Source organism: Centruroides vittatus, unplaced genomic scaffold, assembly GCF_030686945.1.
Source record: "Centruroides vittatus isolate TY-2023 unplaced genomic scaffold, ASM3068694v2 contig_452, whole genome shotgun sequence".
NCBI lineage: Eukaryota > Metazoa > Arthropoda > Arachnida > Scorpiones > Buthidae > Centruroides > Centruroides vittatus.
In genome coordinates, this window is record NW_027122248.1 from 1,754,478 (window position 1) to 1,773,436 (window position 18,959).

The 18,959-nt window shown below is 29.7% G+C and overlaps 1 protein-coding gene across 2 annotated transcripts in view; it reads right to left on the reverse strand.

The window, feature by feature from the left end:
- The window catches only part of BRWD3 (bromodomain and WD repeat-containing protein), a 77,470-nt gene that overhangs the window by 20,082 nt on the left and 38,429 nt on the right, over positions 1-18,959 (reverse strand). The window contains exons 17-25 of one of the 2 annotated variants that reach the window (XM_067272666.1): positions 16,635-16,811; positions 14,608-14,849; positions 12,529-12,657; positions 10,437-10,528; positions 10,163-10,361; positions 6,077-6,289; positions 5,798-6,002; positions 1,439-1,612; positions 367-640 (exon numbers count right to left, since the gene is read on the reverse strand). In XM_067272666.1, coding sequence (XP_067128767.1) covers positions 367-640; positions 1,439-1,612; positions 5,798-6,002; positions 6,077-6,289; positions 10,163-10,361; positions 10,437-10,528; positions 12,529-12,657; positions 14,608-14,849; positions 16,635-16,811 — 1,705 coding nt within the window. The remainder of the gene's footprint in view (positions 1-366; positions 641-1,438; positions 1,613-5,797; positions 6,003-6,076; positions 6,290-10,162; positions 10,362-10,436; positions 10,529-12,528; positions 12,658-14,607; positions 14,850-16,634; positions 16,812-18,959) is intronic. The other variant, XM_067272667.1, reaches the window with a different exon arrangement.

Sequence of the window (18,959 nt, forward strand, 5' to 3'; positions counted from 1 at the left end):
TTATGAATAGTTTGTAAAATAAATTTAATATTTTCTCATTCTTAGACCACTTTTATAATCATCAGCATATATATATATATATAAAATAGCAGCAAATATAGTCAATTTATAAAATTAAAATCAAAAATATTTTTGGTAATCATCAGCATGATTGACTATTAACCTGTTCAAGGCGTTATTTCTTTATTCCTAACATGATACGCCAATAAAGACATCATCACATATAAAAACTATTACTTAACTTCTACAAAATTTAAATTAAAAAAGAATTAATCTTAAGAAAAGTCAAATAAACTTAATTATATGGTCGGTCCTAAAATTCTATTGCATTTTTAATTCACGCGCCTAATATTTACTTTTACAAACCTGTAATAATGATTTTCCAATCTTGCCTTTATAGTACTCAAATCCATGGGATATTCGACTACAAATGCATACATCGGATACTTGTTTAAATCTACCGGCGATATAAATGACTCCGCACAGGACAATTCCATTATTTTTTCGAGTCCTCGGATAAGTCTGTTACATTCTGCCACTTGACCTCTGGGAGACCATTCGTTATCTTTAGGAGAATACATCATTGCGAGACGTTCTTCCGGAGTGATGTCGACGCTACCGCCCATGACTGAAGGCATTCCTGTCGTAAACAAATTGACAATTTCTGTAATTTTAGTAAAGATCAAAGTATACAATAATTTTGATGCATTATTGAATATGACATTTAACTTCACATTCATATATTTTTTAAAATTTTAATCAGTGTGGTTATTAAATAGAAAACGTATTTGTTTGGAAATATATTAGATTATGAAAAAATTTAAGAATTTTATCTGTATTATCCTAGAGACTAGTAATAATGCGTGAGTCTCCGTGTTTAATACAGACAATAAATTGTCTTTGTTTATTGTGTAAACTTTAATAAAAATGTTTCAGTAACAAAATTTTTACACAGTTCAACAAAAGAGATTTTGCAACCACAGTATACCCAAGTTTAATGATAATTGCTAAGTATATTTTCACGTTCTGAATTTCCAATAAAATCAAGCCAGGATCTACGAGATAAAAATAATTTAATGCTTTTTCCTAAACTTACATCATTTATTTTGAAGAATTAAAACATGAATGCTAGAATATTGCCAAAAAATGAGTAGATTTGATGATAATTACAAAAGAATGATGAAATAGATATATAAATATTTTCTATAGAACTGTAATTATGTTTAAATGCACACATCTTATTTATGAAACGTTCTTTGTTCAACAGACAGGAAAAAGTTATTGGAATGTCAGAATTCAAAAATATACTCGTCAAATCATTACGTCTGCAAATCATAATGATTTCTCTCAACATTTGATATATCCGTTTCAATTTCTTCATAAGTCACATACAAATCTAATATTTTATAATGAATTGGAATTATGAATATGAACATACTACTTTCATCCACTCGTTCAAAATCCCAGGGGCTCATTTTCTCTGTCTCTCCATTGTCCCACATAACAAGAAAACATTGGAATGTAGAATCAGGCAATGAGCTATCTAAGGGTTCTTGTTCTTCAATTGTCCCTAACCACCATGCATTGTCTATCACAGATCTAAATCTATCACCTAAACAATTATAAACATCATCAATTTTTCCATACATATTTTCTTTTATTAAAATATACAGTAGACTCATGATTATCCATGTTTGCTTTTTCTAGTTCTATTAAAATATCTTCTATAATTAATTAACTGTTGGTTTGACTTCGCAAAGAAATAAAAACATCGTGAAGAGCAAGGTTTATCCCATGGGATACAAAAAATGGATACATACTAGTCATATGCTCGTTAAAACGATACATCTAATATCTATAAATTAATTTTAATAGTTATGAAATTATTTTAAATTAACCCCTTAAACATATGTCTTAAACAACTACAAGTGAGTTTTAATGATGATAACCAATTAAATAACAAAATCGCTAAAAATTATCATTGTGAGATGGTTCAGACTTCTTAAACAACTCTCGAACCTTCACCGACAGAGTTATTATTTATTATCTAATGTTTTCTGCTATATTATATATGACGTTACTCAAGAGTAAATAAATATAATATATTTAAAAAATTTTTTCATATGTTAAACATTGAATCTAATCTATATTTAAAAAGAACTAAGAACTGAATTCTGTCCAAATAATTACATTAAAAATTTGGAAAAATTTATAAATTTAAATTAGACGATTCCAAATGATTTAATGTCATTACTACAATGATGGTCCAGAATTTAATATAATATAATTAAATTTAATTTGTAAGAAACAAAATTAATGTTTATACAAAATTAAGTGTTATAGAAAAATAATATATAAATCTTAGGGAAATAGATAATTAAAATTTGGTAATATTTATTTCAATACTTAAAGAAGCTATGTATGGACTCATATCATTCATGCTTAAGGGGTTAAGAATGTGTACGTACATACATACACAAACACATTAGTTTTAAGTTTATCAACAATTTTATAAAGAGCAAATTTGTTTTCAATTTTGACAAATTTGCTTATTTAGATTAGAAAGAAAAGTTTTGGAACAATTTTCATCTTAATAAATATTTAATAAATCTTAATATATAATAATAAATTTTGAAAACGTCCTTAAAGTACATTAGATGACAGAATACCGAAAATGCCATTCTTGTATTCTTTCCATCTTTCGACATCCATTGGCATGGATAAACGAGAGTGTACTGTATATGAAAAATTAAACTAAAAATACTACAGTATTGACTTTATAATATTAACAACAAATAATATACATGTATTCAAACATAATTATATGTATATATTTACGTGGCACTTCTTATTAAATTTTTAAAACATTACTTGGTAAAAATAAATAAATAAAAGTTCCAAAACTTGTTTATTGCAACCTACTAAAAACAAATTCTATTCTTTCGAAATAACACGTCTTTATTAATAACCTTTTTTCAACAATCAACAACATAAAATCAATTGTCAACAGTGAATGTGAGAAATGCAAGTTGCAACTTTAACAGTACTCACTTTAGATTTTAATGCAATATCAAAATACTTAACTCTTCTATATAATAAATTAGCAATAAACACTACTGAAAATCCCATCTCGAACAAAATATTAACGTTTTTATTTTGTTTGAAAGAAAATTAAGATTGTTAGATCATATAAAAGCAAAATTTGTGTTAAATAATTTGATGAGAATTATAAATACTGTATTTTAATCTTTAAAAACAAATTTTAATAATACAAATTGAACAAAGCCTTAAATCTAGTAAATATGAAACACTTAAGATTCTTTATACAAATATTGTCTGTATAGAGAATTTGAGGGCTTCATATTTAAATTTTAAGACCCTGTTAATCTAAATTTTATTATACAATAAAAAAAAAATTTTGACCGACTGATGTATAAAAACTATTATAAAATTTATTTTAAATAGGTTGCATCAGTATACTGAAAATATTAATTTAACTTTTAAAATATAAATTTACAATAAGAAAAATTTCTACTGCAATTTAAAAAAAATTGGAAAAATTATTCTAAAATAAAATTAATATATTATTATTATTATTACTACATTTTTAATGAACTACTACTAAAATAATTCACAATGACAATTTCAAGTTATTAAATTTCTGAAAAAGTATTTTAACTATATTATTTATATTTTCATTTAAACAGAAAACTTATGATTACCTAATACGCAACATACAATTGCAAGAGTTCATGAAATAAAGATTTCAAATAATATTTATAAATTTATAATTAAAATAACAAATCATTAGAAATAAAGCAATAATATCAATTTAAGGATTCAATTCTTTCTAGAAAACATTATGATTAAATATTTGATCAATTACTGGGTTTGTGCATAAGTTTACACTGCATCATTTCTCATTTTTGTAGTACAGTAGAGCGTCGTTAATTGGAACGTCGGTAATTGAAATGGCCGGAAATTGAAACAATTTTCAGTCGAACTGTGTCGTGCTGAATCGAACATTTTTGATACTAAATTTACTTCTAAAGTATAATTTTCATGTTTTTTATATTCTTCAATATATTTATTTTGTTTGTACAAAATAAAGAAATAATTTTTAACGATACGATAGCCTCGATTATTATTATAAAAATTTTTGTTAGGCTTAAAATCGACGAAAATTCAACACGAAGCGACACGCAACGGAGAAAAATTCAACAGGAAGCGATACGCAACGGAGAAAAATTTGAACATCGGACAGGTTAATGTATTTTTTCGTACAAAGTCGGAAATTGGAACAAATGACTAATTGGAACAACCGCAGTCCCCAATTGACGCCAATTTTCGACGCTCTACTGTATTATGTTCTTGTTACATGTAAGTGTCATTGTTAGATTCATTAAGGTGATGGTTTGTTTTTTACAGGTTATCAAGAGAGTCAAGTTCAGAATGAAATCTCAAGTTTATAAGAAGAAACATTTCTGACACCTGTTTCACGAGTTCAGCAAATGTGCCATCACTACTGACACTGCCAGAAACATTTGTCCTGTGCACGGGGAAAATGTTATATCACAGAAGACCGCCCACAAATGGTTTTCCTGTTTTGGGGACAAAATTTTTTACCTCAATGAAGCACTCATATCAGTCATCCACTGAATTTTGATGAAGACCATCTAAACACATCATTCTAACAGAATTTGCCACTGAGATAGAATGCTGTCAGGCAACAATCATTTGACATCTACAATTTATGGGTAAGGTCCAAAAACTAAAAATGTGGATACCACAAAACTTCATTAATGCCAACTATACAAAAGCAGCAATTCATAACATGAACTGTAAAACCATTCTGCATCTTCTGTACTGTCTGGACCTGGCTTCTACAGATTTTCATCCTCTCTTGAATATCCTACAAGAGATCAAGAGATCTCATTTCAAGACAATGCTGTACCAGAAACTTGGGCAGATAACTTCTTCACGGTTCAACCCACGGCATTCCTCAAGCAAAAATTTAATTGCTTGTCCAAGCACTGGGAGAATGTCATTAACAATAGAGGAGAATATATAGTCAATTGTATTTCCTGTATTTCACATCCAAATTCCATCATTCAGTGCCAAAGTCAGCAGCACAAACTTATGCATCAACCCCAATAGTTTTCTGATAAAATTCTATTCATCATACACTAATATAAATCAGATATTTAAATAAAATAATAAATAATTATGCAAACTCTTCTCCAAAAATATTTAATGCTTTTTTTCATGAATTAAATATAGAATTATTTTTGTTAATATCCAAATCTTCAAAATCAATTAATTTTCAGCATTAGGAAATACTACCATATGTTTAATATGAAAAATAGCAAAGAAACAGCAAATATTTTATTTATATATAAACAATATACTATATTTGTTCTAATAAACAGCATAGCAGCGAAATAAAAAGTTTTTCTAATAAACTGAGTGCAACAGACATGCTGTTTATTAGCAAAAATATGGCATGTTTGTTTATAAACGCTTTATTTTAGTATTTTATGAGCTAATTTTTTTAAGTCATAAAAACTTTTAAAATAAAACAATTTTGGATATTTTTTTCCTTCAACATCAGTAAACATTTTTACAAGCAAACAATGTTCAAACATACATGTAATGAAAATGAAATTGTTTTTTGTTTGAATTTAATTCATAATGTATGTTATAATTAATTATCATTAGAAGTGGTTATTATTCAAGGTAAGATTAATCTTAAAGATTCTACCTTTTAAATAAAAATTCTGAAGTTCCAAAAACTTACCTGGCTTCCAATTACGTTGGATTGCTTGATCATAATTTTGTTTTAACACCAAAAAATCAATAACATCTGGCATATCGTGATATCGAATTGTAAATGTATCTCCCCCACTTTGATCAGAGGGATTAACTAAGAGAAGTTTTAAACAACAAAGTCTAGGTGGGCGGATCTCATAATTTATATCTACAATTTTTACAACTTCTTGCTCCTGAAAATATTTTTTAATTTTAAATTATAATAAGCACATAAATTATAGGTTAGTATTGAAAAAATTTTACACACTCTTAATTTCAATTTTTTCCAAGGCAAGTTCTTTGTATCGATTTCATAGATTTTCGCTTTCTTTACAGCTTCTATGTAGTTTTCGTGTCCCTGACGAAAATAAATATCATCATCTCCAATTTGAGGAACATAAGGAACTTTATGAGGTACAACATCTGTTAACCATTCAGGAGGTCTGAATTCATTCGGAATCTCCTTAATTCCTCCTGGAATCTGAATAAACATTTTCAAATATTAATAAAATTTATCTTATTATGAATATGCAAGCAAATAAACTAAGTTAATTTTGAAACTATTAATTTTTTTTACAATATATAATGTATGAAACTTAATGTTATTACATATAATAAACAAATATACAAATTATATACAGTAAAGTCATTAAGTGGAAGTTTATGGGGTAAAAATATCTCAATACAAAGGTAGAAAATTTTGAGTTAATGAGTTTAATATACAATTTTCTCAAATTTTTCTATGGCAATAAATTTCCCATATTAAGCTGTTTCTCAATAATCTGTTCACCAGAGTTGCTAATCCAAAACTGTTCTCATAATTACAGATCATAATTCCCACTATTTCCCACCACATTAAAATTTTATTGTTAAGAATAAAAAAAGACTTATTTATTGATATTTAATATACAGCAAGACCCCGCTTAATGCGGGGATGTGTTCCTAGACAACAAAGTGCTAAACAAAATAGTATTAAACAAGGTCATTTTAACACAGTAAATAGGGAAAGGGGAACATGCAACCAAAAATAAACAGATTTTACTTTAATTTTAAGTTATATTATTATACAAATTAATATAAAAGTATGTTAAATAACACACAAACATATGCACGCAGAAATGTAAAGTTCATTTTTTGTGATAAAGGTCCTGGCTTTTCTGAAATTCTTGTTTTTTTGTGATAAAGTTGTGTAATTTCATTTGTCACTTTTTTTCTTTCCTTAAGCAAATGTTGGTAGCAGAAGATCACATTCAAAACACTTCATTTTGCTTTTGTACTCCTTTCAAAATCTGGATCGATCACTACAATTTGATCAACGATTTTGGTTATCATTACCAAACTTTTACCAAGGAAATTTGTAGAGAAATTCTTTGGTGTCTTTGTTTTCAGAATCACTATTTTCCAGTTGTACACAAGTTCTTTGTTCTGCTAGTCTTGAAGGTCATCATTGGTAAGGCTCTTACCACAAACCTGCAGTAACTCCTCAATATCCTGCTTGTCTATATCTCCTAGTCCTGCTTTTTTTTTTTAAAAACTCTTTCTGCCCTGTGGGCACTAAGAGGGCCTCTTTTAGCAAACCCATTATTGGTTTGGCCAGACCCCAATGGGGTGGCTGGGTGGTGAGGAATGGGGCCCGACCACCCTCTGAAAATTTTATGGAAATTTCTTGACCCATCTGGAATCAATCCCGAATCTCCCAGAGCAGTAGGCTGCCACCTTGACCACTTGGCCATCCTAGTCCTGCTGTATCAATTGGGTTGACAATTTGGTCAACTTAACAATACAGCAATAGGCTCTTCTCGTTCAGAATTCTTGGATACCTTCAGCCATAACTTCTTCCACACTTTGTTCATGAATTTATCGGTTAATTCTTGCCAAGTAAAGTCGATATTTCCTATGGCATCCACGATGTTATATGTTTTCCAAAATTGTACAAAACAATCATAGATTTATGGGAAGTACAGTGCTATGACGAACTGCCACCTTTTGCTGATTGGTTCATGCTCATAAATAATCATATTATATATATTAAATATCGTATTTTACGAACTATAAGACGCACTTTTTTCTTCGAAAAATTGCCTCCAAAATTCAGGTGCGTCTTATAGGTATTTTTTTTAAAAAAATTGTTTAAAAATTAAGGTGCGTCTTATAGTCCGTAAAATACGGTATTAATAAATAAATCTTTTTTATTCTTATTATTTTTATTATATATATAAAAGTTAGATAATGTTTAATAGAAGTTTCTACATACGTAAAAAGAAATAAATCTATTCCTGATGATATATTGGTATAATGTATTTTTACATTGTACAGAGCAGTTGCAATCCCACCAAATTTCCTAGAAGCAAGTCAATTTCCCGAAATATGGGAAGTTTCTTGCCAATTGGCAACATTGTTATTTAGAGAGTGATAAAATTGCTCACAGTTTGTGATGCTTTTGAGTGTGCTTTCAAGGCACCCCTTGTGTCTCAGTCAGAACACTGATAATATACTGTATCAGGATGTTGACAAAAGATTTTAATGGTATAGTGTTGTGTTTGGCATGGAGCCATAGTGTTTATCTTAATTGTCTGTATTCACACAGAATATAAGAGAAAATGAAAATCACAGGCCTACCGAAGAATCAGGAATACATAGGAAAATAGGTATGAGTTAAAATTACTAACAATTCTGCCTTAACAAGACTGTATTATCTGGAAACCCCTACATACTGTGCCTAGGACTTGTGGACAACTTCAAGTTAACACAGTTCAACTTAGCAAAGTTTTACTGTAAATGTATGCTACAAATGTAAATCCATTGTGTTTTTTCTTGTAAAAAATAAAATTGCATTTAGATTTGAAGAGATTTCTAAAGATAATTGATATAAAATGTTCAATAATAAATTTTTATATTTCAATGTAAAAGTAAAACTTAATTGATATTTACAAAGAAAAATTTTTATAAATTTGAAAAATTCTAACAAAGCAACTGTTGATGTCAATATGACAGTTGTTGAAAATAATTACACAGCAGGAATAGCAAAAGAATGAAAATACAAATGGACTCTAGATATAGCAAACTCTTAAAGAACTGAACCAAAATATTCACTACATCAAGAGTTTTTAAAAATGTATCAGTCAATGTGCCTGGATTTCACTGACCATCATCTTTCTGAGGATACCATTTTAATATGATAGCTTTTTCAGACAGAAAGTAATGTTATTTGGATAGTTTGGACAACATGTACTGTACCCACACATGTTCAGATATGATCACATTGCCTCCAACCCATCAATGTGCGAAGCAAAAGCAGCAGAGGAAATTTCATAATTTTAGGGGCAGTCACTTCTAGTAGTATAAAAGCAATGTTTATCTGGAGGACCTTCTGCACATCTTTCTTCCATGGATCGAGTGCCAGTTTGACTGCAAAAAACGAATACTGTAACGATACGATACATCAATACATAAAGCCAGTCAAATCATCCAGTACTTCCATGCAGTGACAATATGAATGTTCTACGTTGTTTGAAAAAACAAAAAAAAAAAAAAAAAAGCTTAAATCTAAGTATCATAAAATATATCTGGCATTTTTTAAAAGTGCAGATTTACCAAGATCAACAATACAAACCTCAAGATTATGATTCAATTACTTGAGTTATTACTAATTTGAACAAAACTGTGATGAAAGACCTATATAAAACTGTGCCAAAACAACTTGAAGTGTGGACAAGTAGGATCAGATACAGTAAAAAACCAGGCCTATTTTTTGATATGTTAATTGCTTGATTCTTTGGTGGAATTAACAATATGTCCATATTAAGACCTTACATTTAATAAAAACTGTTTAATGGAGTCTCATACCTCATTGTCTGTCTCCCCATACCATTATGTATTCAAACCTCTACACTAGCCTAATTTGTGAAACACATTTTCTGCCAAATAAGAGTGCCAAATGGTAAAAAAAATTTTTGGCTTGACATGTAGTATCTAATCTATTTTAAAATTATCAGTTATGTTTTAATTTAAGAAATTTTTTCCTTGAATAAACTAAAGAAAATCTGTTGTTTTTTTTTTACAAGTCAAAATGTATTTTGTTCTTTCAAAAAAAATATATTTTGAAAACCTCCGGTTCGAAATCTTTTAAAATACAGTTGAATTTGTGGTCTTGCTTCAGAAGAAAACAAGTCTAAAAATTTTCATTCTAAAAACATTTTCATATACATATACAATGTCAATTCATAAATATGTAATGTTTGAAGTTTCTGTAAATTAATAATGTTAAGCACAAACAAGATTTGAATACAAAATAAATGAATTATTGAATAGTACATTATACTAAAATATTTAATAATATATAATAAATTCATACTAATTTTCTTCTGGTTTTCCTAGTTTTTTCTCTTCTGTGATGATTCTCAGTTTGTTCTTCATGTTCTTCATTCTCATCTTCATCCTCTTCTTCACTGTTAGATACCTGTCTTCTAGCTACCCTTTTTGTTTTATTTGTTTGACGGGATTTGACATTAAGTCCTGCATCAGCAGTCCAATCAGAATCCTCTCCAGAACCACTATAATATTAAGTAGAATAATAATTTTTAAAAATTTTGAAGTTTATAAATAACTTTTTATATTAAATTTACTACCTTTCACTATCCCTTGAACTATCTTCCCAGGGATCACAATTGATATCAGTATCCGAAGTGTTACTGGTACTAATGTGGATCGCAACTGGATTCTATAATATCATAAAAGTATTAATTAACCAAACTTTAAAAAATAAATATTTAAACTAATTTGCATAGAAAGTGAATTTTAGAAAAATATTCTTATTAAAAACAAATAAATATTTAAAATATTTTATTTGAAAAACCTGTAAAGTATTTTTATTTAATGAAAACATCTAACTTTATATAATTAAATGTCTTGCTATACAAAATTATTAAGCATATAAAGTATGATTATTAAAGAATTATAAACTTTGCTTGACTAAGAAATGGTACATTTATATGTATTTCCCTGCAATGACATTCCTAATTTTTAAATAAAGATTAATAATAATAATAATAATAATAATCCACACAAAAACGACTTCATCAACTCCTACAAATCACACATTCATACACCAATGACATACAAATGGAGTTTGGCCTAGACAAATGCAAAACACTTCACATAGAAAAAGGAAACCCGAAGAAAGAAGATTTGCACTTGGAAATGGGGACGTTATTGAATCCATGGAAGAGGGCAAGTTCTACAAGTATTTAGGATTCCAACAGGCCAAACTAACAGAACATGCACAAATAAAGCAAAGATTAATTAAAGAATACCAAAGTAGGTTAAATGCTATTCTCAAAACAGAGTTAAATGCAAAACACACAGTTAAAGCAATAAACACATTTGTCATCCCCGTACTCACATATTCTTTTGGAGTTATACATTGGACTCACACAGATCTTGAGCAACTCCAAACAAAAACAACAACAACACTCACTATGCATAAATAACATCATCCTAAATCTGCCATAGAAAGACTAACCCTTCCATGTAAAGATGGTGAACATGGTCTGATTGACATAGTTAACCTTTACTACAAATAAATACAGTCACTGCGAGAGTTTTTCTACAAAAAGCAAGAAACATCACAGTTACATAAAGCAGTAACTCTAGCAGATTCGAATAACACACCATTAAACTGTCGTGTCCATATGTTGTGAGTGTAAACTCACAACATGTAAAAAGCATAGACACCATTAAGCAATCATGGGCTCAAAAGGCACTCCATGGCAGGCATCCTTACGACCTGTCCCAGAATTTTGTTGACAAAACAGTGTCAAACAGCTGGTTAACTCAAGGATGCCTCTTTAGGGAGATGGAAGGATTCATGATTGCCATACAGGGTCAGGTCCTAAATACTAAAAACTACAGAAAACACATACTCAAAGATACAACACTCACAAATAACACATGCAGAAAATGTCACATCATGCCAGAATCTATACAACACATCACTTGTGGTTGCAAGCTCTTGGCACAGACAGATTATTTACATAGACATAATCAAGTAGCAAATATAATACACCAAGAGCTTGCAAAGAAATACAAATTAGTAGACATCCACGAACCATACTACAAATACATTCCACAGACAGTATTGGAAAACAACATGCACAAACTGTACTACGACAGAGACATAATCACAGAAAAAACAATTTACCACAACAGACCAGACATCCCACTCATTGACAAACACAATAAAATCACATACATTATAAACATATCCATTCCAAACACTCACAATATACAAAATGCATGCACTGAAAAAATTAGCAAGTACACGGAACTCGCCCAGGAAATAAGGCATCTGTGGAGGATGGATAGGGTGCTTATTGTACAGTACCTGTTGTTCTCTCCTCTACAGGTGTCATACCACACACACTACACAAAAGCCTGGGCACATTACAATTGAATAGAAACACATACATCACACTACAGAAGGCCACTATATTGAATACATGTCATATTGTGAGAAAATTCCTGAATACAGACACACACACACTGATACACTTCTTCAATTTCTGTTTTGGTTACTATGCCTTGACTTTGGTCCGGCATAGTACACAGCCACCGGTGTTAACCGAGTATATCTCACTTAACCCAACAAAATAATAATAATATTTGGTAATAATTGAGTATATTTCCCAAGAATTAAGGTCTTCAAGATTTTTGAATATTTACCTCATATCGATCACCATAAACTGCATTTCTCCTATTTTCTCTTGTTGCACGTGTTTGCAATGATGATTGCTGTTTATTCATTCTTTGCTTTCTTCTTTCTATTCTATTTTCTGTTTCATTAGAATGATTCTATAAAATATAAAAAATTAATAGAAAAAGCTTTAATGATGTTGTGTATGCTTAAAAAATAATAAAATTTACTAGTTTAATGTGACCCCGCATGTTTAAGGGGGCAAATTTTAGAAACTTTTAGATTGGTAAAACATTCTTTTTTCGAAAAGCTCATGTAAACATCCATCGCAATTGATAGAGAAAAAAAAGCCATTGCATAGCATTGGATAAGATGACAACTCAACTGTCAACAACCAAGTGGGAAAATCGATGCTATTGCAAAACGATGGTAGTCCATTATGAAACAACTCTCTGAAGAATTCAAGTCATCGCACACCTGCAGAAGTAACCTTTGGGATCATAAACAACCAATAAACACGTGATCCGTTTCCCACAGAAATTATATAAAAGACGGAGACACTAGAGGCTTGAGGCAATCGGCCCAGGAAGTTGTACTTGTGCTAGTGCCCATGTTGGTCTCCTGTCTCCCGATCCTGTCCAAGAAGACAACGGAGGAAAACATTTAGGACATTCACATCTTCCATACAGTGAATAATCGTCACATACAATTCTCCATTAAAACTTACAGAGGTATTTTAGCTAGAAACTGTAAACTCTCTCTGTGCGAAAAGGGAATTAGACACGCAGCATAGAAATTAGATTAGTTGCCATTCTTGTCTGTAGATAATTTGCATGTTAACTGCAGTTAACCTTATTTAGCCTTGTATAATCTGTATGTATTTGGACTTAGATGTTCAATAAATTCTTTTGTTATTTGTTAAACCCGATCTATTATTTGGAAACGGACACCTATTGATGTACTTCCGCACTCCCCACCCTCAAAATAGCCCTCCTACTCATCTACACTGTTAGAATCGCAAGTTAGGATGCAAAATAGAACTATCCTAACTGGTGTCAGTCCTGACATTGGCCGAATCTTGCCATTCCGCCAACAATTTATCCTCCAAGCCATCCAACGACCCCGAGGTTGGGTTCCAACAACCCGTGCAGTAAGTGGTTCATAGGGAGCCCCCTGGAGCCCCCTGCTTGCCTCATATTTAATATGACTAAACATATATATAACATATAACTAGCAAATTTGCCTGACACTGCTGAAGCAAAAACTAAAAACAAATGTTAAAATGAAAATCAGATTAGGAATTTGGTCACTTTAGCCTACTGTTTCATGTTTATTGCAATACCCAGGTGTTACAAAATAGCACACTTTCATTGGTCTGGTAGACAGGAATTGGTGTCCTTCAACAGAAAATAGTCATTGACTTCTGCCTGTATGAGAAGCAAATTCTAAACATCCAGATTTTTTCTAATGTTAACTATAACATCATTCACAGCTGAGTATGAAATGGAAAATGGCCAATCAATCAAAGTTTGCAAAATTGGACCAAATATTTAAACTCAGCACTCTTAATCCCAAAAATATATTTTGTACTCACTGGTAACTTTGTATTAAATAATTTTCTGTTTTGAATGCCATCATCCAGATGTTCAGAGAGAAGGGAGATCTGTTGCAGGCAAGAGATTTAAGTTAATTCAACTAAAAGTAGTCGTTGACCTCCTCCTGAATGAGAGGATGGTCCCTTGAAAAGTTTCATAGCATTTGCTAAATTGTGTTGAAATATACTTGTATATTTTATACTTGTAAGAACAAATTAACAAACTTTCTTTTTTATATATTAGATTAAAAAAATACAACAATTCGAACGACACACAAATTGTTAATATCTTAATAATCAATAGTTTATAAAAATACTGTACATTTCCAAATAAAGTATAAAAATGATAGATTAGTCATTTTTATACTATAATTGACTATCTTGAATTTATATTTCTAAAATAAAGGTCTCGCTACTCTAAATATTATGATACTTTGTGAAGAAAACATTTCAAAACGAATTAAAATAATAATTTGTAAAATTTTTTGATTAATTTAACAAATATGATACATACCTCTTTCACTACAGTAATAGGTCTTCTTTTCTTCTCTCTTAAATAATGTGCTAATTCTGCATCTGAAAGCACTGTCCTACGATGATACTGGTATGCCATCATTGCGGATGATAATGGTTTTACAACGACCCGTTTTGTCCACGTTGGCATTTCACTACTGTTTCCTCGCGACTGCCAATTTCCACTAGATTGACGAACGCCCTCTATATCACCATCATTTCTCATTCCTACTAATCGGTGTCCTAACATTTTTGATAATAAATTAATTTAATTATTTCGGTTCTTACAGATGAATAATTTTCTTCAGTATAAAACAATTTTACAAATAAAATAATTTACTAAGGTTACTATATAATAATAGTAATGTAGATATGTTAATCGTTTGCACAAGCAAAATGAAAAAATTAATCTTCCATCCATAAATAAGTAATTTATATTCTGAGATTTTTCATTCAGCATCACAGACATTTTTGAAAAGGCCCAAAAACAAACTTTGTCAGGTCATTGACAACTTGATCCTGACATATCAGCATCTTCATTTCAAGAATAGTCAAGAAGACCTATGCAGTGTAATTTGGTAAACTATGTGTAGTCTACATTGTATTGTGCTAAACATTGCTTTGTTAGAACTAGTATATATGTTTTGTTTAGTAACGTGCATGAATAGTGATTATTGTTTATATTCTGTCATAATTTACATTGATATTATTTACCTTTAACATTTTTCCCCTTAGAAGTACTTATAATCATATAACCCATTTGTTAATTGATAATTGTTAAAGTTATTAAATGACACAAAATTGTTAAATTTCATGTAAATTCCAAAATTCTTTATTTAATTTATTGAAATAATTCATAGATAAAATATCTCTTTTCACAATCCTTACAGATGATTTTCTTGTGATTAATGAAAACAATTATTTCATTTGTTGCACTGGCTACTTGCTTACTGTCTTTATTTATGAGATATAGGTGATGTCTTAAACTTTTAGTCTCTTTTTGTGATTGTGCTGAACATGCTGGAACTTAACTATCTGTTTTAATACCAATGCAAGATATTCCTGAGTGATGTGAATTGACAATGCTTTATAATATGCAAATTCATTCATCAAGTGTAAAGGTTATATGATTGTTCTGACTTGTTAGTTTTTCTTACTAACCTATAATTATTCCAACATTGAAAGAACTAATAAGTCATACAAGTAATCAATATCCATTTCTAGTTTTATTCTAACAAACAACATAAAATCCACTTTAAATGCTATGTAAAAAGCTACTATGGGGTCTATATGACCACAAAATTGAAACATACAATATCTTAAACCAATAAAGCAACATAAGTCTCCTTTCATTAGTGTGTATATTGAAGTGGCATGAGAAAATAAAGCAATAAACCTGGAAAATTAACCATTTCCAGGTTATTTGAGATCAAAATGATCCCATGGTATCTGACATTGGTTAAAATCAAATAAAAATAAAATTAAGTTTTGATAAAGTCATAAGATCACAGTATGATTTTTTCTTCATGATTTGACGTACCCAAATGGAATCTAGTGATCTCTGTTATTACATTATCAAGTAGCTTAATTTAACCTTAATCAATCAGATTTTAAAGTAGGAAAAATTATTAAAAAAAATCAATAATTTACAATTAGTAAAATGACAGTATATTTTCTCAACGTAAACAGTGCCGGATCCAATAGGTGCGAGGCCAGATTGAATTTTTTTTTGCGGGGCCCCTCAAACTTTAAATAACAAAATTAATTAACTGTTAATTTACATATTGAAATATGTTGTTTTATTTTTAATAATAATATACCTAGATATTTATTTTTGTAACATGTACTATTTTTAAATATATAAATTTTGACGTAATGCAGGGCCTCTTCAAGCGCGGGGCCCGATTGGCACCAATCGCCTAAAATCCGGCCCTGAACGTAAACCACACTGTACTATTATTGTACACTTTTGTCACCTGTAAAATCTAAAATTCTCTATATAGAAAATATAATTAACTTTAAAACTACCTTGTTGAGCAGATCGGCTACGAGGAGAAAAAGGCTCTTGACCACTTCTTTCTCCTGCTTCTGCAGAACCTGCAGCTGCTTGTTCGTGTTGCAATCGTTCAATCATATCATCAATAGTTGGACGATGTGGATCGACTACTTCAACTTGTCTCACAGGTTCTAATATTTCTGCTTCACCTGTTAAAATATTGAGCCATATTTTCAATAAGCCAAAATTAAAAAATGAGAAAAACCAAGTAAAAAAATTTAGATTACTATAAACATGAAAATCTTTCAATGTTGTTTAATAATTTATCAATGTATAATCTAACAACATTCAAGGAAATATCAAAATGAGATTTTACTAATAATGACTATTCAATTATCATCAGTTATAATAATTGGATTAATGCTGTATTTTATTATATCATACTAGAAATTCCCCCATCAAGTATGAAGGAATACTTTTTATGAGAAAGTAGAGATTGAAGAATTAAGAAAAGTATATATTTCAAGAAAATTTGTTAATATTTCTACAAATTAAGTAGTTTATACTATCTGTTGTAATATAGAGTTGTTTGTTTTGTTATGTACAGCAATACAACACTTGGGCAATCTGCCTAGTGGGGATGCCTTCTGGGAGGTCTTAAGGGTAACTGGCTTCCAAATCTTTAGTACCTAAATAGGTACTAAAGATTTGGAAAAACCTGGAAAACTTCACGTGGCCAGCCCATCCTGGCAAGAAATGACCCACAAGTGATGTTCTGAGAATGAAACTGCTTGGCCACTGGTGGGCCTTGAACATAAAGAGCAACAAAACAAAATTTCACCTGGAGTGGACAAAAACAACAGGAGTAATAGAGAATTCATTTACTCACACATAAATAGATGATGCCCTTTATATTAAAAGAAATATTGAAATCTTTCTTTATAAAGTTTTTTTATACTCTACATTCTGAGTAAATACTCCATTGTGTTTTAAAAGGTTTCCTTGCTGTCTTCCTTTAGTAATAGACAGCCTAATATTGTTTTGGTTTCTTGAACTGGATTAAGTAACATAGAATTGACCAATTTTACTCTTATGCTTTCACCTAATCTTTTTTTTTTTTTTTTTTTGACAAAATATTGAGTCTCTTTAATTCCACATTGATAAAACAAAGATGAATTGTATGTATGGTATGTTAGTTAGATGAGTGATAACACTTTCTAAATAATGGGCTTGTTAGGTCATTACTTCTGAATGGATAATAGAACAACATATAATCACTATAGAGAGATTTTTTTCAAAGAAGTGACCCAATGTGGCTACCCTTTTTAAAGTTTAAATTTAATGAAGTAAGTTTAAAATATGCCATTTGCCTAAATATTTAAAAATGTCACTGACATCACTACAACAATAGTGCAATCACTGATCCAAAATCAATAAAAATGTTTATTCTATAGCTAATATTTCTGCAAAATAAGTAGTCTATACTTTCTGTCAGAACATAAAATGAATATAACCAAAATTTCATCTGGATTGGACAAAAATTGCAGGAGTTATAACAAATTTGCACACATAAACAAGGGCTATTATATTAGTAGTTCTATTTAATATTAGATTTTAAAAATATTTGTTACACTTTATATAATTAGAAAGTACCACAAATACAATTTTATTATAAAAATTCACAAAACTTATCATCATCATAATTTTTGGTAACCCCAACTTTGGCAATTTATTTACTTATTTATTTATATTGTTACAATTTCATCGATGCATAGTTTATATTAAAAAATAGAGAAATAAAAGCATTATATCCCATTTATATCTAATCATTAATTACTGAAATATCAGAAACTTAAATTAATACCTCTCTTCCCATAAATCATTAATGAAAAACAAAACACACTGATAAGGTACTAAAGCTTAAAAACATTTTTCATTATTATTATATAAAGACTTCTTAACTAGTTTTTTTTCATTTGTTGTTTATCAAAAATACAATAATTTGTTCCCAAAATGCTCTGTACCAGGCATTAAGCAGTAGCTATCTGTTTTATAAATACTTTATTTGAATATTTGCATATCTTAAACATCTATCTAGCAGGAGCAAAAATTCCACTACTGTACAAGTGTACACAGGAGGTAAATGTTTGTTTCAATCTAAAATATCTAAAGAGAATTGATTTAAGACAATTCAGCATGCATAACCAATAATTTCTGATAGAAAATGATATAGAACACTACAGATTTAATACAAAAGAGTAAGCTTTATTTTGTCAGAGAACATGTTCAAAATGACCACCTTCAGCAACAATACAAAGATGCAGACAATTGAGCATGTATAGAATTATGAATGGCTA